This window comes from Leucoraja erinacea, chromosome 6 (genome assembly GCF_028641065.1).
Source record: "Leucoraja erinacea ecotype New England chromosome 6, Leri_hhj_1, whole genome shotgun sequence".
NCBI lineage: Eukaryota > Metazoa > Chordata > Chondrichthyes > Rajiformes > Rajidae > Leucoraja > Leucoraja erinaceus.
The window spans coordinates 9,768,037-9,792,169 of record NC_073382.1 but is presented as its reverse complement, the minus strand read 5'-3'; the positions used below and the strand labels follow the sequence as shown (position 1 = coordinate 9,792,169).

General features: G+C 41.6%; 1 protein-coding gene across 1 annotated transcript in view; it reads left to right on the top strand.

Annotated features, from left to right (window-relative positions):
• Positions 1 to 24,133, top strand: part of LOC129697883 (rho guanine nucleotide exchange factor 17-like) — a 405,774-nt gene that overhangs the window by 318,000 nt on the left and 63,641 nt on the right. Inside the window, exons 6-8 of the mRNA XM_055636589.1 lie at positions 15,781 to 15,975; positions 19,878 to 19,928; positions 22,427 to 22,536. Of these exons, the coding sequence (XP_055492564.1) occupies positions 15,781 to 15,975; positions 19,878 to 19,928; positions 22,427 to 22,536 (356 nt within the window). The remainder of the gene's footprint in view (positions 1 to 15,780; positions 15,976 to 19,877; positions 19,929 to 22,426; positions 22,537 to 24,133) is intronic.

Genomic DNA, 24,133 nt, shown 5'->3' with positions numbered 1-24,133 from the left:
TGTGTATATGTATATATATAGGTTTCTCCTCCTAACCACATTTTAATGGCAAGCAATGTATTTTAGGTTGACCAGCTTCTTATTCCGTGGCATTCACCACACTCGCTGTGTTTCTATTTATCAACACAGCCCGTTATTCCCTCAAAGAGCTTTATAATTTGTCAGCCAAGAGCTGCTTTTTCCCAAATTTGTACTAGTTGGCTTTAATGAACATGTATTTTTCAACTTGAGCATTGGAATCTTCAGAAACCTAGCCAGTATTTGTCTAATTGGCCCATAATTATCAGATTTATTCCTTTCTCCCTCTTCAATGAGGGCATACATTGGCAAGCCTCCAGTCCAAGTACATTTGGACTCAGTCATTGGACTTTGCTTCTCCGCTTCTGATTTCCTTCAGTGTTTGGAACACAGCTCCATTTCCGTTTTGTTCCACAAACCTTTTCCATGCTACCAAAGCTGTCTTCGTATTTATGTTCACTTCAATTTCTTGCGTCACTTCATATTCATATTCTGAACGTAAGCATGCAGGTACAACAGGCAGTGAAGAAAGCTAATGGCATGTTGGCCTTCATTGCGAGAGGATTTGAGTTTAGGAGCAAGGAGGTCCCGGAGTATTGTGTGCAATTTTGGTCTCCTATTTTGAGGAAGCACAACATTGCTATTGAGGGAGTGCAGTGTAAGTTCACCAGGTTAATTCCCGGGATGGCGGGACTGATATATGATGGAAGAATGGGTCGACTTGGCTTGTATTCACTGGAGTTTAGAACGATGAGAGGAGATCTTATCGACACATACATATAAAATTCTTAAAAGATTCGACAGGCTAGATGCAGGAAAAATATTCCGGATGTCGGGGGAGTCCAGAACCAGGGGGGGCCACAGTTTAAGAATAAGGGGTAGGCTATTGATGTCTCACATGAGGAAAAACATTTTCACCCAGAGAGTTGTGAATCGGTGCAATTCTCTGCCACAGAAGGCTGTGGAGGCCAATTCACTGGATGTTTTCAAGAGAGAGTTAGAATTTAGCTCTTGGGGCTAAAGGAATGAAGGGATATGGAGGGGAAAAAGCAGGAACGGGGTACTGATTTTAGATGTTTAAGAAGGAACTGCAGATGCTGGAAAATCGAAGGTACACAAAAATGCTGGAGAAAGTCAGCGGGTGCAGCAGCATCTATGGAGCGAAGGAAAAAGGCAACGTTTTTAGGGCCCGAAACATTGCCTATCTCCTTCGCTCCATTGATGCTGCTGCACCCGCTGACTTTCTCCAGCATTTTTGTGTACCCACTGATTTTAGATGATCACCCATGATCATATTCAATGGTGGTGCTTTCTCGAAGGGCCGAATGGCCTACACCTGCACCTATTTTTCTATGTTTCAATAATCAAGTTGAGCAAAGCAAAAAGCACTTAGTTGTGACCTCTATCTGCCCAAAGTTGTAAAGCAGACAAGGGGAATTCTCTCCCATGTGCCTTGTACGCCATAAATTCTTCAACTAACATCACTAAAAATAGATTATCTGGTTGCGCATCTTATTGTTGTTTGTGGAACTGTGCCCTGTGCAAATTGGCTGCCACATTTCCTGCAGTACACAAGTGACTATAATTCAGAAACAGAAATTATTTCTCTGGCTCCAAAACACTTTGGAATACCCTGAGCTTGTGTGTGTGTGTGTGTGTGTGTGTAAAAAAAATATCTATAAATGAAAGTCTGCTCATTCTTATGAAACTGCATTCACACAGTACATAAAGACAGTGTCCATCTGATGCATAGGAAATTAAAGAGCAGGAAGATTAGTGTCTAGTGATGCTAGAAGTTTGACAATCTGTTTATTTAACTTTGATTGCGATGACTGCTATTAAGTATAATTGCTTTGCCTGGTTCATTCCAATGACGGTACTGCTGTACTGGAGCGCCGCACTGTCTCTGCGAGTTACTGAGTGGGGAGCTGCGCCGAGCAGGATAAGTGATGAGTAATTGCCCTCAGCTGCCAAGAGACACGGGCAAGCAATGGTTTGGTCATCACTAAACTATGTGAAATGTTGATTTTAGCTGCTGATAATATTCTCTGGATGCCTTGTATGGGGGACAGCTGCCTCGATTAGAGGGATACTCGAGGATAATGGAGGGGCAATCATTTGCACGTAATTTGATTCTGCTATTTAAATGAAGGGAAAAATAAACAGCAAAATAAATTCTGGAGAAATATGGATTGTTCGAAAGAGGCCAAAAATAAGTTGGGAAGCACTTATTTTTGTTTGATGTATCTCGTTCGTCTGGAATTGACAAATGTTCAGTCCTACATTTGAACTATTAACCCATTTAATGGAAGAGAGATAAACCCCTTTTCTATTTTAGCACTTCATAATTTTCTGTTCACCACTCTCAAATATTCTTCGGTATGCCACTTATATGACTCAAATATTCCAGGAAGACTTTAACACCTACTTTAGTTTGAAGATATACATCGTGGAAACAGGACCTTCGGCCCACCAAGTCTATCGAACCCACACACACAAGTTCTATGTTATCCCAGTTTTGTATCCTATACTTTAGGGGTCATTTATAGAAGCCAATTTACCTATAAATCTGCGCGTCTTTGGAATAGAAACATAGAAAATAGGTGCAGGAGTAGGCCATTCGGCCCTTCGAGCCTGCATCGCCATTCAATATGACCATGGCTGATCATCCAATTCAGTATCTTGTACCTGCCTTCTCTCCATACCCCCTGATCCCTTTAGCCACAAGGGCCACATCTAACTCCCTCTTAAATATAGCCAATGAACTGGCCTCAACTACCTTCTGTGGCAGAGAATTCCAGAGATTCACCACTCTCGGTGTGAAAAATGTTTTTCTCATCTCGGTCCAAAAAGATTTCCCCTTTATCCTTAAACTGTGACCCCTTGTCCTGGACTTCCCCAACATTGGGAACAATCTTCCTGCATCTAGCCTGTCCAACCCCTTAAGAATTTTGTAAGTTTCTATAAGATCCCCCCTCAATCTTCTAAATTCTAGCGAATACAAGCCGAGTCTATCCAGTCTTTCTTCATATGAATGTCCTGACATCCCAGGAATCAGTCTGGTGAACCTTCTCTGTACTCCCTCTATGGCAAGAATGTCTTTCCTCAGATTAGGAGACCAAAACTGTATGCAATACTCCAGATGTGGTCTCACCAAGACCCTGTACAACTGCAGTTGAACCTCCCTGCTCCTATACTCAAATCAATACAATACCTTTATTTGTCATCCTTTTGCTATGAATGCTAACATACCATTCAAATGTGGGAGGAACCTGGAGAAAACCCACGAGTTCCAGGGAAAAAGTATAAATTCCATACAGCCAGCACCCATTGTCAGGATCTGTACCAGCAACTCTACCGCTGCGCCACTGTGCCACCCCATTCATGTGGCACCTTTAATGGAGATCGATGTCCCCAATGGTTTTTGGTTGTGATACCATTCGGCTTTCAGAACGCTGTAAATATGAACGTGCAAGAGATATCTTGTAAGGATTAGAGGCAAAGCGGTGAAGAGGAGAAAGAGATTTTGCCTTTTTATAATATTTTTCAATGCTTGCAGACGGCTTCCAAGTACATTACAGATTTTTACTATGAGTTCTGTTGCAATGCAGTTTAATTCGATGAGAGTTAGTGAAAGAATCACACTGACACGTATTCCTCGTGCTCTTGTGTTGAGTTCACATTTAAGAACATTTGTGAAGTTGGGATACAATTGCATGAGTTCTCTTTTGTGGCAACTGCTTTTGCGAAATGTGGATTGATTAAGAATAACTTGTCACAAATAGATTTTGAACTGATAACCTGAGTCCGACTTTTTAGAATACATTGTATGTTCATATATAAATAATGACCTACCATGACATTAATGTCTTGGCGATAGTGAAAATAATTGCATGATGTTATTCAGATGCGAGCCTCTGTTTAACTCTAAATCAAAAAAACGGAGGTTGCTAAAAATCTGTAAAAAAAAACACAATTCCTGAAACACTCAGCTGGTCAAACAGTATCCGTGAAAGAGAAACAGAGTTAACATTTTGGGTCGAAGATAGGACAAAAAGCTGGAGTAACTCAGCAGGACAGGCAGCATCTCTGGAGAGAAACAATGTCTTTCAGACCCTTCTTCAGACATTTCGGGTCGATGGCCCATTACTACATTCCTGTGTACTGACGTCATTGATGTTAATGTATATTAATTAAATACATCTATAGTAATTCATAACTAAGGAATTATCCTCAGGTTTCCAACTCTTCTGTTAGGAAGGCATTTAAAATACTGGATCATCAACTTGTGCAAGATACCCACAGGATCTTTTATTTGTTGCCATAGAGTGATGTTTCAGTTTTCTCAGCAAACTTCCTTCTTACAGCTTCCAACCCAATACACCTCCTATCATGGTAACATCATGCACACATCTGCACCAATGCCCCACTCTGTATTCAGTTCAGTTTAGTTTATTGTCACGCATTAGTTTAAGGTACAGTTTAAAGCTTTTGTCGTGTGCTAACCATCCAGTGGAAAGACAATACATGATTACAATTGAGCCATTCACAGTGTACAGATACATGATAAGGGACTAACATTCAGTGCAAGATAAAGCCAGCAAGTCCCTTTGCCCTTATTCAGTCGGTCCGTTAGCTACTGATAAGCTTAGTCTCTCTTTTGATATCTCGAGACTGGATTTTTCCAAAATCGTCTTGACTGCAAACCTTTTATTTACCTTCTATAATCTCCATTTGTTCCCATACCGAAACAATTGGGGCAGCATGGTAGCCTAGCGGCAGAGTTGCTGTCTTACAATGCCAGAGACATGGGTTCAATCCTGACTACAGGTGCTCTTCTGTACAGAGTTTGTTTGTTCTCCCTGTGACCGCTGCAGTTTATTTTTTCTGCATCTGCTGTCGCCTGTGGGTCCAGTCAGTACCTGAAGCAGATACTGCCACTTCCCAACAAGTACAATGTTACAGGAACATTTGGTGACTGAAAGACTTGTTACTGATTTAGTGGAGTAGAAATCAACAAAGCAAATAAAATTCCGAACCTATGCAACAAAACAGCTTCAAGCGGTTACATTCTAGATGGATCACATTGTTAGTATTAGGCGGCACAGTGATGTAGCAGCAGATCTGCTACCTTGCAGCGTCAGAGATCCAAGTTCCATCCTGACTGTGGGTGCTGTCTGTAAGGATTTTCATACGCTCTCACTGTGAACACGTGGGCTTTCTCCAGGTGCTCTGGTTTCCCCCCACATTCCAAAGACGTACAGGTTTGTAGGTTAATTGACTCGGTAAAAATTGTAAATTGTCCCTAGTGTGTTGGGTAGTGTTAGTCAGTGTTTCGGCGAGGTCTCAGTAATATGCAAACACTGAAACCCTACACTGCATTGAGGAGCAGCCTTAGCAACATGGTGACGAATTGTGAGGGAAAATTGTAATATTGTGGGCTTTTCAGTCTTCAAGGCAGTTGGGACTCATAAAATATAATAAATGCTGTGGAAAAGGTAAACCCTCAAGCATTAGTTTGAACTAAACCATAACACTATGTCAAAGGATTCATTCTAACTCAGAAAAGATAAAATGTCATGAAGTTTTTCATTTGAAGAATGATTAACATATGGACTGAAGTCATGGAGGCAAAATCCTCTAAATCATTTCAGAAACAACAGCAACTTTCAATTACCCAGAGCCTTTAACATAACAGAATTGTCCAAGTGAAAAGAGGGCTTCACAGGAACAATACCAAACAAAACAATTAATCTTGAGTCAAACCAGAACCCGATAACCAAAAGCTTGGTTAGGCAGTAGGTTTTAAGGAGCATCTTAAAAAATTAAGAGGTTTGGGGTCTGGAGTTCCATTGCTATAAAAACTTGATTGTTTGGGCTTAAGCAGTTGTAATTCAGTTGTAAACAAGTGGTCAGAATAAGCGTGGCAATTGGAGAGAAATAGATAGATGATGTGATAAACTCAGGGAACTAGATTACTTCGCATCCCTGTGCAACTGGATCCTCAACTTCTTCATCATTTTTTAAAATTCAATTTTTTAATTCAATTTCAATTTTATTTTTAATATGTTTTATTATTTATTATTATTATTATTATTATTATTTTTTATTTTTTTTTTTATATTTTTTTTATTTTTATGATACTGCCTGTAAGGGAAATTCATTTTGTTGTCTCAAATTGAGACAATGACAATAAATTTGAATACAATACAATACAATACAATACAACAAACCACAATCTGTACGGATTGGTAACAGGAATTCCTCCTCGATGCCCATCAGCACTGGAGCACTGCAAGGCTGCATCCTCACTGTCTTGATCTGTACCCATGGCAGTGTAGCACCAGGCATCATTTTACAATGTTATGGCTCCGTTACCAGGTAAAGATGAGTTGTCGTATAAAAGGGAAATCAAGTTCAAGTTCAAGTGAGTTTATTGTCATGTGTCCCTGATAGGAAATTCAGCCTTTGCTTCAACACAACAGAACATAGTAGGCATTGACTACAAAACAGATCAGTGTGGCCATATACCATTATACAATCAATAATGTGATTGAATTCTGCCACAACAACAACATCAGCAACACCAAGGAGCTGATTGTTGATTTTAGAAGAGAGAAACAGAGAATCGATAAACCTGTCTCCGTCGATGGGTCGGCAGTGGAGAGAGTCAACAACTTCAAGTTCCTGGGCGAACACATCTCTGAAGATCACTCCTGGGTCCAGTTCATTGATGCAATCATAAAGAAAGCTCATCAATGCCTCTTTTTCCTTCGAAGATTGAGGAGATTCAGTATGTCTTCCTGAGAAGATTACGGAGAGTCGGTTTGGCAAGAAAGACTCTCTCTAACTTCTACAGATGCACAGTGGAGAGCATGCTGACCAGTTGCATCGTGGCTTGGTTCGGCAACTTGAGTGCCCTGGAGTGGAAAAGATTACAAAAAGTAGTAAACATTGCCCAGTCCATCATCAACTCTGACCTTCCTTCCATCGAGGGGATTTATCGCAGTCGCTGCCTCAAAAAGGCTGGCAGTATCATCAAAGACCCATACCATCTTGGCCACACACTCATCCCCCTGCTACGTTCAGGTAGAAACATAGAAACATAGAAACATAGAAATTAGGTGCAGGAGTAGGCTATTCGGCCCTTCGAGCCTGCACCGCCATTCAATATGATCATGGCTGGAAGGTACAGGAACCTGAAGACTGCAACCACCAGGTTCAGGAATAGCTACTTCCCCACAGCCATCAGGCTATTAAACCTGGCTCGGACAAAACTCTGATTATTAATAATCCATTTTCTGTTATTTGCACTTTATCAGTTTATTTATTCATGTGTGTATATATTTATATTATGGTATATGGCCACACTGATCTGTTTTGTAGTAAATGCCTACTATGTTCTGTGTGCTGTAGCAAAGCAAGAATTTCATTGTCCTATACAGGGACACATGACAATAAACTAACTTGAACTTGAACTTGAACACTTGAACTTGAGTATAAACGTTAGGAGGTTATGTTGCAGTTGTATAAGACGTTGGTGAGGCCACATTTAGAGTATTGTGTTCAGTTCTGGGCACCGTGTTAAAGGAAAGATATAGTCAAGCTTCAAAGGGTTCAGAGAAGATTTACGAGGATGTTGCCAGGACTAGAGGGTCTGAGCTATAGGGAGAGGTTAAGTACACTGGGTCTCTATTCCTTGGAGCGCAGGAGGATGAGGGGCGATCTTAGAGAGGTGTATAAAATCATGGGAGGAATAGATCGGGTAGATGCACAGAGTCTTTTGCCCAGAGTAGGCAAATCAAGGACCAGAGGACATTAGTTTAAGGTGAAGGGGAAAGGATTTAATAGGAATCTGAGGGTAACCTTTGCACACAAAGGGTGGTGGATGTATGGAACAAGCTGCCAGAGGAAGTAGTTGAGGCAGGGACTATCCCAACATTTAAGGAGCAGTTAGACGGGTACATGGATAGGACAGGTTTGGAGGGATATGGACCAAATGCTGCAGGTGGGACTAGTGTAGCTGGGACATGTTGGCCGGTGTGGGCAAGTTGGGCCAAAGGGCCTGTTTCTGCACTGTATCACTTTCAGACTCTATGTCACAAATAATTTCTTGAGCTTCCACAGGTGTATGGTGGAGAGCATATTGACTGGTTGTATCACAGCCTGCTTCAGCAAATAAAATCACACCCATTCCCATGGTGGCATCCAAACTTGAGAATGACTCCAGATTAAGAGGACAAGGGGATTGAGGAGCAGATATGTTTATGCAGAGGATATCAATACTCCCGCTAACCCCTCCTTTATTACCCATCCCAATCGCCTCCGATTCCTCCCACAGTCTCGCACACCACCACTCCATCCCCATCACCCAGCTCCAAGCGCCTCCTTCACACACTCAGCTCCCATCCCTGTGCCCCATTTCCCTTTTATTGATGCGATTATTCAATTATTCAATATCCCCTTTTATCCCCTCTTTCCCCTTTCCCTCGCCTTTTCACCCATATCTGTCCCTCCAGCTTTTTTTACTCTGCCCCCTCTCCTTACCTTTCATCTGTTTTTCATCACCTATTCACCGATTAAACCCATCTCACCTGTATTCACCTATCCCTCTATTTTCCATTTTACTCCCTATCAATCTAAAGAAGGGTTCCAACCTGAAACATCATCTGTCTATTCCATCCACAGATGCTGCCTGACCCATTGTGTCCCTCCAGCTCCATTACATTTTGTTCAACAACGAATGCCCCGGGTTAGGATCTGAGTTGGTTGAGGAAATGGGTGACATGATACATGATACATGATAATCATATAACCATATAACCAAATAACAATTACAGCACCGAAACAGGCCATCTCGGCCCTTCTAGTCCGTGCCGAACACTTACTCTCACCTAGTCCCATCTACCTGAACTCAGACCATAACCCTCCATTCCTTTCCCGTCCATATACCTATCCAATTTATTTTTGAATGATAAAATCAAACCTGCCTCCACCACTTCCACTGGAAGCTCATTCCACACCGCTACCACTCTCTGAGTAAAGAAGTTCCCCCTCATGTTACCCCTAAACTTCTGTCCCTTAATTCTGAAGTCATGTCCTCTTGTTTGAATCTTTCCTACTCTCAATAGGAAAAGCTTATCCACGTCAACTCTATCCCCCTCATCATTTTAAAGACCTCTATCAAGTCCCCCCTTAACCTTCTGCGCTCCAAAGAATAAAGACCTAACTTGTTCAACCTTTCTCTGTAACTTAGTTGCTGAAACCCAGGCAACATTCTAGTAAATCTCCTCTGTACTCTCTCTATTTTGTTGACATCTTTCCTATAATTTGGCGACCTAAATTGTGCACCGTATTCAATCAAATGGCATCAATGAAAACAGGAAGACAGCATTTTGAAAACATGTATTGCAATACATGTAAACACATTGGTTACTATGGAATATGGGTTTGGAGGCTTATAGTCATAGAGAGCCAAAGAGTGATACAGTGTGGAAACAGGCCCTGGGCCCAACTTGCCCACACCAGCCAACATGTTGCAGCTACACCAGTCCCACCTGCCAGCATTTGGTCCATATCCCTCCACAAACCTGCCTCAACGACCTCCTCTGGCAGCTTGTTCCATACATGATTATTACCTCAGAAAAGTTTGATGAAGTCAAATATTCGATGTGGAGCCATACCTCATCTTGCAAGTTATGTATTGCTGCAAGCGCCTTTATAGTGCAGTAAGAATCGATTCAGGAAAAGTTTTCTTCAAAGCATGGATCAGATTTCTAATTCAGCAATGAAGTTATAAGTTTGTGCTTTGGCAGTGGGATCTTGGTGAGGAGAGAATGGCCTTTACTACTTAAATACAAATGTATCCAAAGAATCTCCACTGAGGAATAAAGAGGAAGCCACTTCTTCAAGTCTAATCAATGGGTGAGGAAATGCTCTCCCCACGTATCCCCAAAATAATTATCTCTGTAGTTATGCACGATACTTGGCAATGTTTCACGGACATATTTTCCATATATAAATTTTGAGACACTAATTGCACAATTTAACGCTCAGTCAAGCAAGTTTCAGGTGACTGATTGTGCAGATTATTTACAAAAGTGACATGGAACATCCATTCTGCCTATTGCTGCCTTAATTAATTCTATCTGGTAGCTCCGGTACTGAGCAGTTTCAGTATTATTTTATTTGACCTGAGCTCTCTTGAATTGTGGCTATCATGGCTGGAGACAGATCATTTAACACACAAACCTTCGCCTTGTTAATACAGCAGATGGAATGCCTTGAATCTATTGAATTGAATTGTATGGTCATTTGTTTGAAAAAAAAAAAAAAAATGATTCCAATAGCTTACAGATGAATGTTTATTTTATTCACTGTGCTTAAGTATTGTTTAATAAAAATTTCTGATGTAAAGTCCTTAATAAATATTCATTCAATGACCTGGTTATTCCTTAGGTTATTAATTTTTTCCCCAACAAATAACAAAGTATTTTATTTTCCAATGCCAGGTATTTTGGGGAGAAAGCAGGAGAATGGGGTTGGGAGGGAAAGATTGATCAGCCATGATTGAATGGTGGAGTAGACTTAATGGGCAAAATGGCCTTATTCTGTCCCTATCGCTTATGAATTTATGAGCATGCTGCTTTTAAAATATTTTGAAGTCTCACTTTAATCTGTTATTATATTTCATTGCATTTTTAATGAAATTTCTTTTAAATTAATTGTATGGAATATCCTTTTTCTAGATGGGAGCTACTGTCATCGCTAATGCAGCTAATCAATATATTTTAACATGTTTAATGGCAGTACTTCTACTTCCAGATGACTTGCACCTCCCTCTTTCTCACTACATTAAGCAGTTTCAATGAAATCAGACTGAAAACGAGAAGCTGCATTTCTAATTGAATGAAATAATACAATGTGGGACGTTTAATCGTCCAAGGAACGCTGGAGGGGGTTGAGCGGGGCGAGGAGTGAGTTAGGGGGTAGGTAGCCAAGGATAGGCATTTCTTGTGAGTGAAGCTATGAGGTAGAGTGTGATGCTTTGTTCAGTTTAGAGATACAGCGCAGAAACAGGCCCTTCAGCCCACCAAGTCCACGCCGACCAGCGATCCCCGGACCCTAACACTATCCTTCACACACTAGGGACAATTTACAATTAAACCAAGCCAATTAACCTGTAGGCCTTTGGAGTGTGGGGGAGGAAACCGGAGATCCCGGTGAAAACCCACATAGGTCACGGGGAGAACGTACAAACTCCGTACAGACAGCACCCGTGGTCAGGATGGTCCCGGGTCTCTAGCGCTGTAAAGTAGCGACTCTACCGCTGCACCACCCTGCCGCCCTTTAGGGATTACTTAGAAGTGATGGATGCATTTGAGATATTTCAGTCTTATAGTTACCACTCAGTCTGGTATATCTGCCTTCTCAGCAGTGGTGGTCACCATTGTTAAGGACTGTATGCAAGAGAGGTGGTGTAAGACTTCTATTATCAGAGGGAATCAAAAATAAGTAGAAGGCCCCTCCGGACTGGTGTGCACCCAAGAATTAGTATAAATCCTGTGTTTGAATCGGCGTCAGGTTACAAAGTTGCAGGAAGTTAATTAAGCGTTCTGTCTTTCACAATTAATATATTGTAATAATCAAGGATTTGATTTTCTGCCAATTATATGTTGAAGGAAAGCCTTGGTTGTTTAGCAATTTTCAATTCTTCAATATGTCCTAAAGCATTTTAGCTGCCACTTTTAAAGCATCATTGCTCTTTTGTAGCCTGCAAATATTTGCTTTAAAAAAAGACACAAAGTGCCGGAGTAACTCATCGGGTCAAGCAACATCATTGGAGAAACATGGATATGGGAATTTCTTCAGACTGCTCGCAATCTCAGCCACGCTCCTGCATTTTGTGCTTTTCCTTGGTCAATCAGCATTTGCAGTCCCTTATTTATATTATTGTACTCATTAGATAATTTCCTCCAATATGGGTCAGGTGTCAGGGGTTACGGGGAGAGAGCAGGAGATCGGGGTTAAGAGGGAAGGATAGATCAGCCATGATCGAATGGCGGAGTTGACTTGATGGGCCGTGTGGCCGATTTCTGCTCCTGCAACTTATGAACAGGAATTTATGAATATAATAGTATTCCAGATAATCTACGTTTATATTGTTAGTTGCCTTTTCATGACTTTGTTGAATTCACGTATAATTTATGCTTTTGTGTTTTGTTCTGAGTGGACATGCCTTCGATGCTGCTGCAAGCAAAATTTTCATTGTAACTGTACCTCACCGTAGTTGTGCATTTGTCAACAAACTCGACCAGACGTGTATTTATTGTCCAGGACCCCAGAAACATAGCAGAGAGTGCTCGGCTGGTGGGGGCTACTGAGTTGCAACTCCAAAGACACAGGGTCAAGTCTTGACCTCTGGTGTCATCAATGTGGAGTTTATACAGTGCCCTCCATAATGTTTAGGACAAAGACCCATCATTTATTTATTTGCCTCTGTACTCCACAATTTGAGATTTGTAATAGAAAAATTCACATGTGGTTAAAGTGCACATTGTCAGATTTTATAAAAGGCCATTTTTACACATTTTGGTTTCACCATGTAGAAATTACAGCTGTATTTATACATAGTCCACCCCTTTCAGGGCACCATAATGTTTGGGACACATGGCTTCACAGGCATTTGTAATTGCTCAGGTGTGTTTAAATGCCTCCTTAATACAGGTATAACAGAACTCTCAACATCTTTCCTCCAGTCTTTCCATCATCTTTGGAAACTTTTATTGCTGCTTATCAACAAGCGGTCCAAAGTTGTGCCAATGAAAGTCAAAGAAGCCATTATGAGGCTGAGAAACACGAATAAATCTGTTGGTGACCTTAGGCTTACCTAACTCAACTGTTTGGAACATCATTAAGAAGAAAGAGAGCTCTGGTGAGCTTACTAATCGCAAAGGGACTGGCAGGCCAAGGAAGACCTCCACAGCTGATGACAGAAGAATTCTCTCTATAATAAAGAAAAATCTCCAAACACCTGTCCAACGGATCAGAAACACTCTTCAGGAGTCAGGTGTGGATTTGTCAATGGCCACTGTCCGCAGAAGACTTCATGAACAGAAATACAGAGGCTACACTGCAAGATGCAAACCACTGGTTAGCCGCAAAAATAGGATGGCCAGGTTACAGTTTGCCAAGAAGTACTTAAAAGAGCAACCGGAAAAAAGGTCTTGTGGACAGATGAGACAAAGATTGACTTATATTAGAGTGATAGCAAGAGCAAAGTATGGAGGAGAGAAGGAACTGCCCAAGATCCAAAGCATACCATCTCATCTGTGAAACACGGTGGTGGGGGTGTTACGGCCTGGGCATGTGTGGCTGCTGAAGGTACTGGCTCATTTATTGTCATTGATGATACAACTGCTGATGGTAGTAGCATAATGAATTCTGAAGCGTATAGACACATCCTATCTGCTCAAGTTCAAAGAAATGCCTCAAAACTTATTGACCGACAGTTCATTCTACAGCAAGACAATGATCACAAACATACTGCTAAAGCAACAAAGGAGTTTTTCAAAGCTAAAATATGGTCAATTCTTGAGTGGCCAAGTCATTCGACCGATCTGAACCCAATTGAGCATGCTGAAGAGAAAACTGAAGGGGACTAGCCCCCAAAACAAGCATGTTAAAGATGGCTGCAATACAGGCCTGGCAGAGCATCACCAGAGAAGACACCCAGCAACTGGTGATGTCCATAAATCGCAGACTTCAAGCTGTCATTGCATGCAAAGGATATGCAACAAAATACTAAACATGACTACTTTAATTTACATGACATTGCTATGTCCCAAACATTATGGTGCCCTGAAATGGGAGAACTATGTATAAACACTGCTGTAATTTCTACATGGTGTAACCAAAATGTATAAAAATGACCTTTATTAAAATCTGACAATGTGCACTTTAACCACATGTGATTTTTTTTTCTATTACAAATCTCAAATTGTGGAGTACAGCGGCAAATAAATAAATGATGGGTCTTTGTCCCAAACATTATGGAGGGCACTGCATGCAATAAAACCATCCAAACCCAGTGAATATTCTTCCTAGAATACCAACCAATTTATCTTAGTAAAGTGCAGGGCACTGTAAGCAAACACAGGCAAGTTTAGAATGAGAAATAAATCTCCATTCTAATGTTTGTTCTTCTTTGCGACGACAGTATACAAGGGCTTCGTGTAAATGAAACTACATAAATACCAGGTAAAGGTTGTGAGTCTTCACAGCTGCAATGCTGATCTTGATGGCCGTCCAAATTCATGGAGCATGTAGTCAGCCAAGCTAAATATCACTGAAATATGGACCATAGACACTGTTCTTTTTAACTAAAGCCAGCATGGGAGACAACAATCCTGCTTGGCCACAAATAGGCAGCAACGATTATCCGTGAGCATGATAAATCTTGTTTCTATTTTAGTTCCACTGTCAAATATTAAGATTTCAGAACTGCCTCTCTTCATTTGGATTTCCCACTCGCGATTTTTCTTTCCTTTCCTCCCCACCCCTTGGCGGCATGAAGGTGGTAATTGCTGTCACGGAAATGGAGAAGCCTCTAAATACATTAGCAGATAGCCAGCCTGAGCTTGGGATGGGGAGCATTAGCGGGCTGACACTGGCAGATATCGCAAACGAAACTACATCTAGCACATCATTTATCTGTGTTCTGGCAGAGTCCCCGCTGCAAGTAATCAAACCTAAAAACGCAGCCGGATTTCTTTCCCTGTCTGCTGTACCAAGACTGCTTGGCAGCTGAATTAGTTGACTCCAATGATTCAATATCAAGAAAGGTGATAAATTTATCAACTGGATCATGCAGAATTTCAGCCTGTCTCTGGGTTTTATTCTGATGGAAACCAGTTACAGCAAAGATGCTGTGGTAAGAACGTGGCTTCTGCACAGCTAACAAGAACATCGTTTCAGAAAAAGCAAGAAAACCTATGAGATGCAATCACTAAACTTTAATAGGGTGAAGCCTGTTGTCACACTGCCAACACTTTGATGACTCATTTCAAGTTTTCATTATCAGTCAATTTGGTTTCTGCTGCCTTGAGTGTTTTAAGTTCAGTATTAACCAGGGAAGTTCAATTTCATTATACGCAATCCCACTGATGACTCAAGAAGTTTGTTCTTTTGGATGTGGTACAAAGGTCGAGAGGCATCAAACAGAAAATTAGACTCAAACCAGAATTTGCAAGCAATATTCTTCAGGTTGGATGCGCACCAATTTTACATGATGCAATGGCTTCAGAATTACTGTACAGTATGGGTGGTCGAAAACGTAGTTTTGTTGTGTGACATCCCATGTTAGAATAACAGTTGAAATGTTTCCTTCTCAACGCGTCGACCATTTCAGATCTAAATTAAACACTGAAGTCAAAACAGGGATTGGAATTGGCTCCATTTGCCTCACCTGGAGCAGCTGCCTTAAAACCATTTTTCATGATGTTACTATAAAGGGTAACCTCAAGTAAAATCAGTAGGAAGGAACAGCGGATACTGGTTTACACCGAAGATAGACACAAAATGCTGGAGTAAGTCAGAATGTCTGAAAAAGGGTCTGTACCGAAACATTGCCTATTCCCTTTCTCCAGAGATGCTGCCCGACCTGTGGAGTTACTCCAGCATTTTGTGTCTATCTTCATGTAAAAGGTGACAGCTGACGGGATTGTTCTAACCAGTTAACTGTTGGTATTTTCTGTGCAACAGGATCTTTTGAAGCACACTCCCGATGATCACCCGGACCACCCCTGCCTACTGGCAGCACAGCGATACATTAAGCTGTTGGCCGAAAGGATAAACAAGGGAAAGAAGAACGCAGAGGAGGCTGAGAAAGAAGCCCGCATCCTGCAAGAGATAGAATCCCATATCGAAGGCATGATGGACGTGCGTATACATGAAGAGGTACAATTATTATGGAATTCTAAGATCAACCTGTTGACATTGCGAGCCCAATTAATGTTTGCAAGTAATAAAATGGTCAGAAGAAGAGTCTCGACCCGAAACGTCGCCCATTCCTTATCTCCAAAGATGCTGCCTGTCCCGCAGCTTTTTGTGTCTATCTTTGGTTTAAACCAGCATCTGCAGTTCCTTCCTACGTAAAATGGTCATTTATTGATAAGCAAGAAGGTGAAAAGTTTCCCTGAGTAGAGGGAATGAGGAGTTATGGTGACCAACACTTAAGCACAGTTCCCTGTGTTGGCAAATTGGAATTAAAATTCAGAATGCATCTTGTTCCTCGCTGCTATAATGAGTCCCTTCAATCTATTCAGTGGTAGAGTCAGATAATTATTGTGGCAATAATTTAAACCAATACTTTGCCTATAGCACAATACAAGGATAGTAGGTCTGAGTGCAATATCTCGTAATCTGGTATCCCCTAAATTTTCTTCTTGAAGTGAAAGGTATCTGATGTCCATTATCATGTCTGTAATGCTTCATGTTGCGCTGATATAAGTTCTTTGTCACTACTGCTTATCTTTCAATATATAATGCTCTTCCTACTGAGTCAGAGGGCTGTGGGTTCAGATGCAACATTGGAACAGGCGTGGGGTCATAAAGGCATTGTATCATCTTTTGTTTTATTTTTCTCTGCTTATCAGACAAGTGTCATAGTTGACAAAGAAGCAAGAGGTACCCAGTGCTGGGTGTTTTTGTACCTTCCCAGCTCTGAGATCCTATCTGTGCCAAACCTCAGTTGACATGCATGAAGGTCCAAATAATTGCCAATAAACTGGATTGGTGGGCTAAATGTGTGCCAGCATCAGCACTCGCACCAAAGCTGAAATCACAAAAAAAAAAGATGAAATTAAGTCATCTTTAATTTAAGAAAGCTTTATGCAAACTTTAAAATATGTTAAAGTTCATCCCATGTGTTTTACTCAGATTATTAATTGCTGGGAGATGGATCAATGCAATGCAAGAGCTGTCTCCATGCCAACACTGGGCTGAGCGAAAGGTTGAAGGATTTCAGGAAACAGAGGGAGTGCAGAAATTGGTGGAGTGGATGGGAGCAATCTCTGGAGGTGTGGGCACAGTGACTGAAGAAGGGGAGAGAAATGCAAATCATGAGGGTAAAAAATTTCCGTAGCACGCCACCTGACCAATGGAGCAGCGCAATTCAGGCTAAGGGGCTATGGTCAGCTGTGGTCAATATAGATGGGTCAGGGAATGTGATTGCCATCTGTGAATGGGCTGGGAATGAGCAAGGGACCATGATCCCAGCCATTACTGTGAGCACTTGATATGTTTGTGATATTAAAATAAAACTCAATGAAACATTCAGCTAAGTATAAAACACAATTGAAGGTAGACACAAAGTACTGGAGCAACTCAGCTGGTCAGGCAGCATCTCTGGAGAAAAGGAACAGGTCGAAACCCTTCTTCAGACTGCTCCCAATGAAGTTCCCTTCAATCAAGCAACTTTGCTACTTGCAGCATGATGAATTCTGTTTCAATAACAGGTCATGTTTGCTGACATAATTCTAATAACAAGAATTCTTGCTGAATTCTATTTTAATAACAGGTCATAAATCTTGTTTCTTTCATCCAATTTCAGTTGTTATGCAAACACAACACAGTGCATATGTTGGTGACATTATTAAATGATGTCAGCATGAGGGTGAGTCATTCCTGCAAATGGCCAGTCTATTTTCCCGACGGGCAAGATTTCCCTAAAAAGCACATGTGGATTCTGGAAAAACATCATTAATGACAAAATAATGAATCCAAGTACAATTCAAAATTGTAGCAATTATCTAAGAATAAGAAATGTCCATAGGGGTAAAGTGGGATATTTTAAAAAACAGATGTGGGTAACATTATGAATGAAAATAAAGAAATGGCAGAATCATTGGAAGATTACTGTGCTTCAGTCTTCGTGGTAGAGGAAGAGAGTTATGTATCCAACTTTACATGGAAAATAATAATGAATGAACACGGTGAAGTTAATATAAATAAGGAAACAGTACTAGCGAAATAGTGGCATTCAGGGCTGTCAAATCTCCAAGGCTTACTGGCTTCCATCTCAGAGCTTTGAAGGAAATAAGTTAGGAAATCGCAGATGCTTTGGCCATAACCTTCCAAATATCTCTGAATTCACAAGTTGTTCCTTTGGATTAGAAAATTGAATTATGTTATTTAATACATAATAGAATTAAAAGGATGTGACGTGATGTGATATTGTAGTGGGTTATGGAGCATCAACATATATATATATATATAGATACATACACATATATAGATCTATCAGCACTGATATAACCAATAGATCTATCAGCACTGATCCCTCTAGAATAATGCTCGTCACAGATCTATATCCAGAATAACACCCTTCCACAACTACCCTCTGTGTTTTATGAATAAGCCAGTTCTGCATTAAATCTATCAAGTTACAACTTTGCTGCAAGCAAGATATTTTATTGTATCTACACTGTACTTGTACATATGACTTAATCTTTGCACAACTCCCACATGTCAGAAGTGGACCGAACTAATAACAGCAGTTCCCAATTTAGCTCCTGCATATTAATGTTGTAATTTTACCTGTCACAATTTAGTACTTTCTCCCAAGGTCCAGACTTATCCTTATTCATAACTATCTTAAAACTTTGAGTTATGATCATTGTTCCAAAAAGATGATCTCCCACTGAAACAGCAGTCACCTGGCCAGGCTCATTTCCCAATACAAGGTACAGAATGGTACACCCTTTAGTTGGCCTATCCACATAGTGTCAAGAAATCCTCTTGGATGCACTTAAAAGATTCTGCACCATCTTGCACTGAGATAATTCCAGTCAGTACTGAGTTAGTTAAAATCACCCACTATGACAATCATGTTGCTTTTCCTTCTTTCCTCTTCAAATCTGTTCTTCAATCTCCTGCTGGCTATTGTGAGGCCTATAGTAGAATCCCATCAGGGTGATTGCACCTTTCTTCATTTTGAACTCAGCCCATATTGCCTCGGTGGATGAACACTCCAATATGTCCTTTCTGAGTGTAGCTATGAATTTCTTCCAGCTTGGTATGGTATTATTGAATCATTGACTCAGGCAACATCAATGATAAAGTATCACCGAATCATTGAGTCATTGGGTCAGGCAACATCTCTGAAGAACATGGATAGGTTCTTCAGTCTGAAACATCATCTATCCATATGCTCCGGAGATGCTACCTGACCCACTAAGTTATAACAGCACTTTGTGTCATTTTGATATCTAGAATGCTAGACAGTAAAAGGACGGAAGTTGTACCGCAACTACACGTATGCATCCAGTACCATGTATAGAGTTCTTGGTGCTGCAACTTTGAAAGAATCTATTTGTTTCGGAAGGAGTTCAGTGAATGTTGCTGGGATTCTAAGTTAAATTGCGAAAATGACATACTCTACAATGTGAAAACTCAGAAGTCGATTTAGCATTTCGAATGTCGATTTGAGGCGGTATAAAGAGAAATATCTTTTCTGCGGGTGGGAACAAGGAAACGTTACCTTGGATCCAGAACCAGGCCACGAGGAGAGGAAATTTTGCTTCACAGCCACAAGGATAGAAATGTGCAACCCCTTAACAAAAAACAATAGCCAATTGATGTCTGCCCAATATTTACCATTACCGATGGTCGTGATTTCTTTGAATGGTAGATGAAGTTTTAAGGGCTGAATATCCTGCTTATCTGCCTGTTCCTTTACACTTCGAGAGATGCCATGGTTTAATAAATGTGTTTTTTGTAACCTGTGTTGGACGATTTTCATTTTGTTGACCATGAAATTTCAGTGCAGTAACGGTATATTTCCTTATCTTGTTATACAGCTCCTGGTTCCTCACAGGAAATTCTTAAGGCAGGAGATGGTGATTGAAGTGGTATGAACTTTTACTGACATTAATTCTTGCCAATAAAACAAAGGGGGAATCTTATAGAAACATATAAAATTATAAAACGACTGGACAAGCTAGATGCAGGAAAAATGTTCCCAATGTTGGGCGAGTCCAGAACCAGGGGTCACAGTCTTAGAATAAAGGGGAGGTCATTTAAGACTGAGGTGAGAAAAAACTTTTTCACCCAGAGAGTTGTGAATTTATGGAATTCCCTGCCACAGAGGGCAGTGGAGGCCAAGTCACTGGATGGATTTAAGAGAGAGTTAGATGGAGCTCTAGGGGCTAGTGGAGTCAAGGGATATGGGGAGAAGGCAGGCACGGGTTATTGATAGGGGACAATCATCCATGATCACAATGAATGGCCGTGCTGGCTTGAAGGGCCGAATGGCCTCCTTCTGCACCTATTTTCTATGTTTCTAAAGCACAGCAGGGGTGACTGAACCTATTTGCTTTGGTCGTGGGGATGGCTGGGATCACCAGAGAATCAATAGAGAATGTAGACAAATAGCCCAGTCTGTTTTTGGTACAGAATGTTCTAACATAATACCAGAGACACAGCGTTGCATCCTTGGGGTGGCACAGTATTGCGGGTGGAAGAGCTGCTGCCTCACAGCGCCAAAGACCAGGGTTCGATCCTGACCTCGAGTGCTGTCGGTGTTTAGAGTTTGCAAATTTTCCCCGTGACCATGTGGGTTTCCTCTGGATATTCTGGATTCTGCCCACATCCTAATGACATGGGGGTTTGTAGATTAACGGGCCTTTGTTAATTCCCCTCATGTGTAGGGAGAGGTTGCGAAAGTGGGACATTTGCCGATGATCGGTGTGGACTTGGTGCCGGAAAGGGCCTGTTTCCAACCTATATGTTTCAATCAATCAATTCAATCAATTAATGTACCTTCTAAAAGGTAGAAAGCTGCGGCCTGGTGTTGTCGGATTTTCACTATTGACAAATGTCCTGGTTGTCAGTTTGACGATGACAGTAGCAGGTAGCAGTTTTACAGATCTCCATTTCCATGAGCTTGCTGGATTCCATGCCCTTGCCTTCCCGCCCGCGCTCACTTCTCCCTGTCAAAATCTCGACAAGAGAGACATTGCCCACCAACAAACATTTACTGACTACAATGACCCAAGTGAAAGATCCGCTTACTGTCATTCCATCGGTGGAGAGATGTCACATGTCAGTGGTTGATGGATGATCCACTTCTCACGGAGACGAGTACAATTCCCTAAAGACGTCACTCCTTGAAGTCATCACTAAATCAAATTTATCCTGATATATTGCACAATATATGACACATGTCTGATAGAAACATTTCAAATGTTGCAGCGATTGGACAGGCTAGATGCAGGAAAAATGTTTCCGATGTTTGGGGGGGTCCAAAACCAGGGGTCACAGTTTAAGAATAAGGGGTAGGTAATTTAGGACTGAGATGAGGAAAAACATTTTCACCCAGAGAGTTGTGAATCTGTGGAATTCACTGGATGTTTTAAAGAGTGAGTTACATTCCAAAGGTTTCAAAGGTCTTTTATTGTCGCATGTACCAATTAAGGGTATAGTGATATGCGATTGACCACATAGCCATACGAAAGTAAAAAGCAACAAGACACACAACTACATAAAAGTTAACATAAATATCCACCACAGTGGATTCCCCACATTCCTCACTGTGATGGAAGGCAAAAAAGTCCAACTTCCTCTTTATTCTCCCGCGGTCGGGGCAGTCGAACCATCTGTTGAGGCGATCGAATCTCGCGCAGCCGGCGGTCGAAGCTCCCGCATCAGGGCGATCGAAGTTCCCGTGTCAGGATGGTCGGGGCGATCGAAACTCCCACGTCGGGGCGGACGAAGCTCCTGCGGCTTTGAGTTCCCGAAGTCGGTCTCTGACTAGAGACCACGTGCTCCGTGATGTTAAGTCCACAAGTTCCCACGGTTGGAGCTCTGAGGTCGATCCCTGGCAAAGGGATCACGGGCTCCGTGATGTTAAAGTCCGCAGTGGAGCTCTCAAAGGTCGGTTTCCGGCAAAGCCTGCCAACTCCTCGATGTTAGGCCGCAGTGCGGACGGAGATACGATACGGAAAAAAATCACATCTCCATCGAGGTAAGAGATTAGAAATAGTTTCCCCCAACCCCACCCTCCACATAAAACAAGCTAAAGAGCACTAAAAACATACATTTAACACATACTATTAAAAACACAAAGAAGGCAGGGACAGACAGACTGTTGGCGAGGCCGTCATTGCTGACGCCACCCGGTGGTATAGCTCTTAGGGCTAATGGAATCAAGGGATATGGGGAGAAAGCAGGAACGGGGTACTGATTTTGGATGATCAACCGTGATCATATTGAATGGCGGTGCTGGCTCGAAGGGCTGAATGGCCTACACCTGCACCTAGTCCAATTATATGTTTCTAATTGGTCCAATTATATGTTTCTAATTGGTCACCCTGATATGTTTCTGTTTTGCTGCGCTTTCCCTGCCCAGAAAACTCCAAGCAGCAAGAAGGAACGCTCACTCTTTCTGTTCACCGATCTTCTGATTTGCACAACGTTGAAACGCAAGACGGGGTCTCTGCGGCGGAGTTCGATGAGTCTGTGAGTAACCAAGCGCACTTGAGTAGACGCCGTTTACGTGTAGAATGAGTGCGTGTTTTCTTTTCCAACACCAAAGTGAATTTGAGATTGGTTTCCGGCCAAGAAACTGAATTACGCATGAGGGAACACAACGGTCTCCTTGCAAATGAATTGTCTGACCGACTTCCTTTCATTTGGGGAACATGAGTAGATAAGAGTGGTAAAGAAGGTGCGCCTTCACCGGTCAGAGCACTGAGTCTGAAAGGCATGTAGCAGCTTTACAGGACTTTGGTTAGGACGCGCTTGGAGGAGTGTGAGCAGTTCTGGTCGTACCATTACAAGAAGGGTGTTGAGGCTTTGGAGAGGATGCAGAAGAGGTTCGCCAGAAAGCTGCCTGCATTCGAGGGTATTAGGCAAAAGGAGAGGCTGGACAAATGGGTTGTATTTTCTGCAATACTGGAGAACTGATGGAAGTATATAAAATTATGGGAGGCATATGTAGGATAGACAGTCAGAAGCTTTTTTCCCCCCAAGGTGGGAATATCGAAGACTTGAGGGCATAGCTTTAAGGTGGGAGTAACAAAGTTGAAAGGAAATGTGTGGGGTGGGTTTTCTTGACAGAGTGGTGGGTGCCTGATATGTGATGCTAGGGCTTGTTGTGGAGGCAGATAGAATGGGTAGCATGGACTTGTTGGGCCAAAGGACCTGCTTCCATGCTGTATCTTAAAAATAAACTAAGGTACTTGGAGATGACTTCTATGGGGCAGGAGCAGGCAGAAACAATGGGTAGTGCTGTTTGTGGGGTTTTGTGTTTAGTCCAATTACAAGTGTTTGGATTTCACCAACGAATACATATTTGCAACACGGGGGAATTCATCCTATAGGATAAAGCGTTGGTTGTTGAGTCCACCAGTTGCTTCTGCGATTATGCAATCTCCTGTTAATTGAAAAAGCAACATTCAACTATCCATTTCCAAGTACTCTCATATCAAGGTGGTCCAAGTCTAAGCAAATCCTGATGAACCTTAATAAAACATTGTTCCAGTCACAATTAGTCTATGTGTCCAGTTTCAGGCAGCACACTTGAGGGAATAGATAAAGGCTTTTGGAAGACTGCAGAAGAGAATTAATAAATAATTCTAAGGCTAAGTGACATCAGTTAGAATGGGCTGGAGATACTCGGGTTTATTTTGAAAAAAAGGAGGTTATAACAATATAACCATATGACAATTACAGCACGGAAACAGGCCATCTCGGCCCTTCTTGTCCGTGCCGAACACGTATTCTCCCCTAGTCCCATCTACCTACACTCAGACCATAACCCTCCATTCCTTTCCCATCCATATAACTATCCAATTTATTTTTAAATGATAAAATCGAACCTGCCTCCACCACCTTCACTGGAAGCTCATTCCACACAGCTACCACTCTCTGAGTAAAGACGTTCCCCCTCATGTTACCCCTAAACATCTGTCCCTTAATTCTCAAAGCATGTCCTCTTGTTTGAATCTTCCCTACTCTCAGTGGGAAAAGCTTATCCACATCAACTCTGTCTATCCCTCTCATCATTTTAAAAACCTCTATCAAATCCCCCCTTAACCTTCTGCGCTCCAAAGAA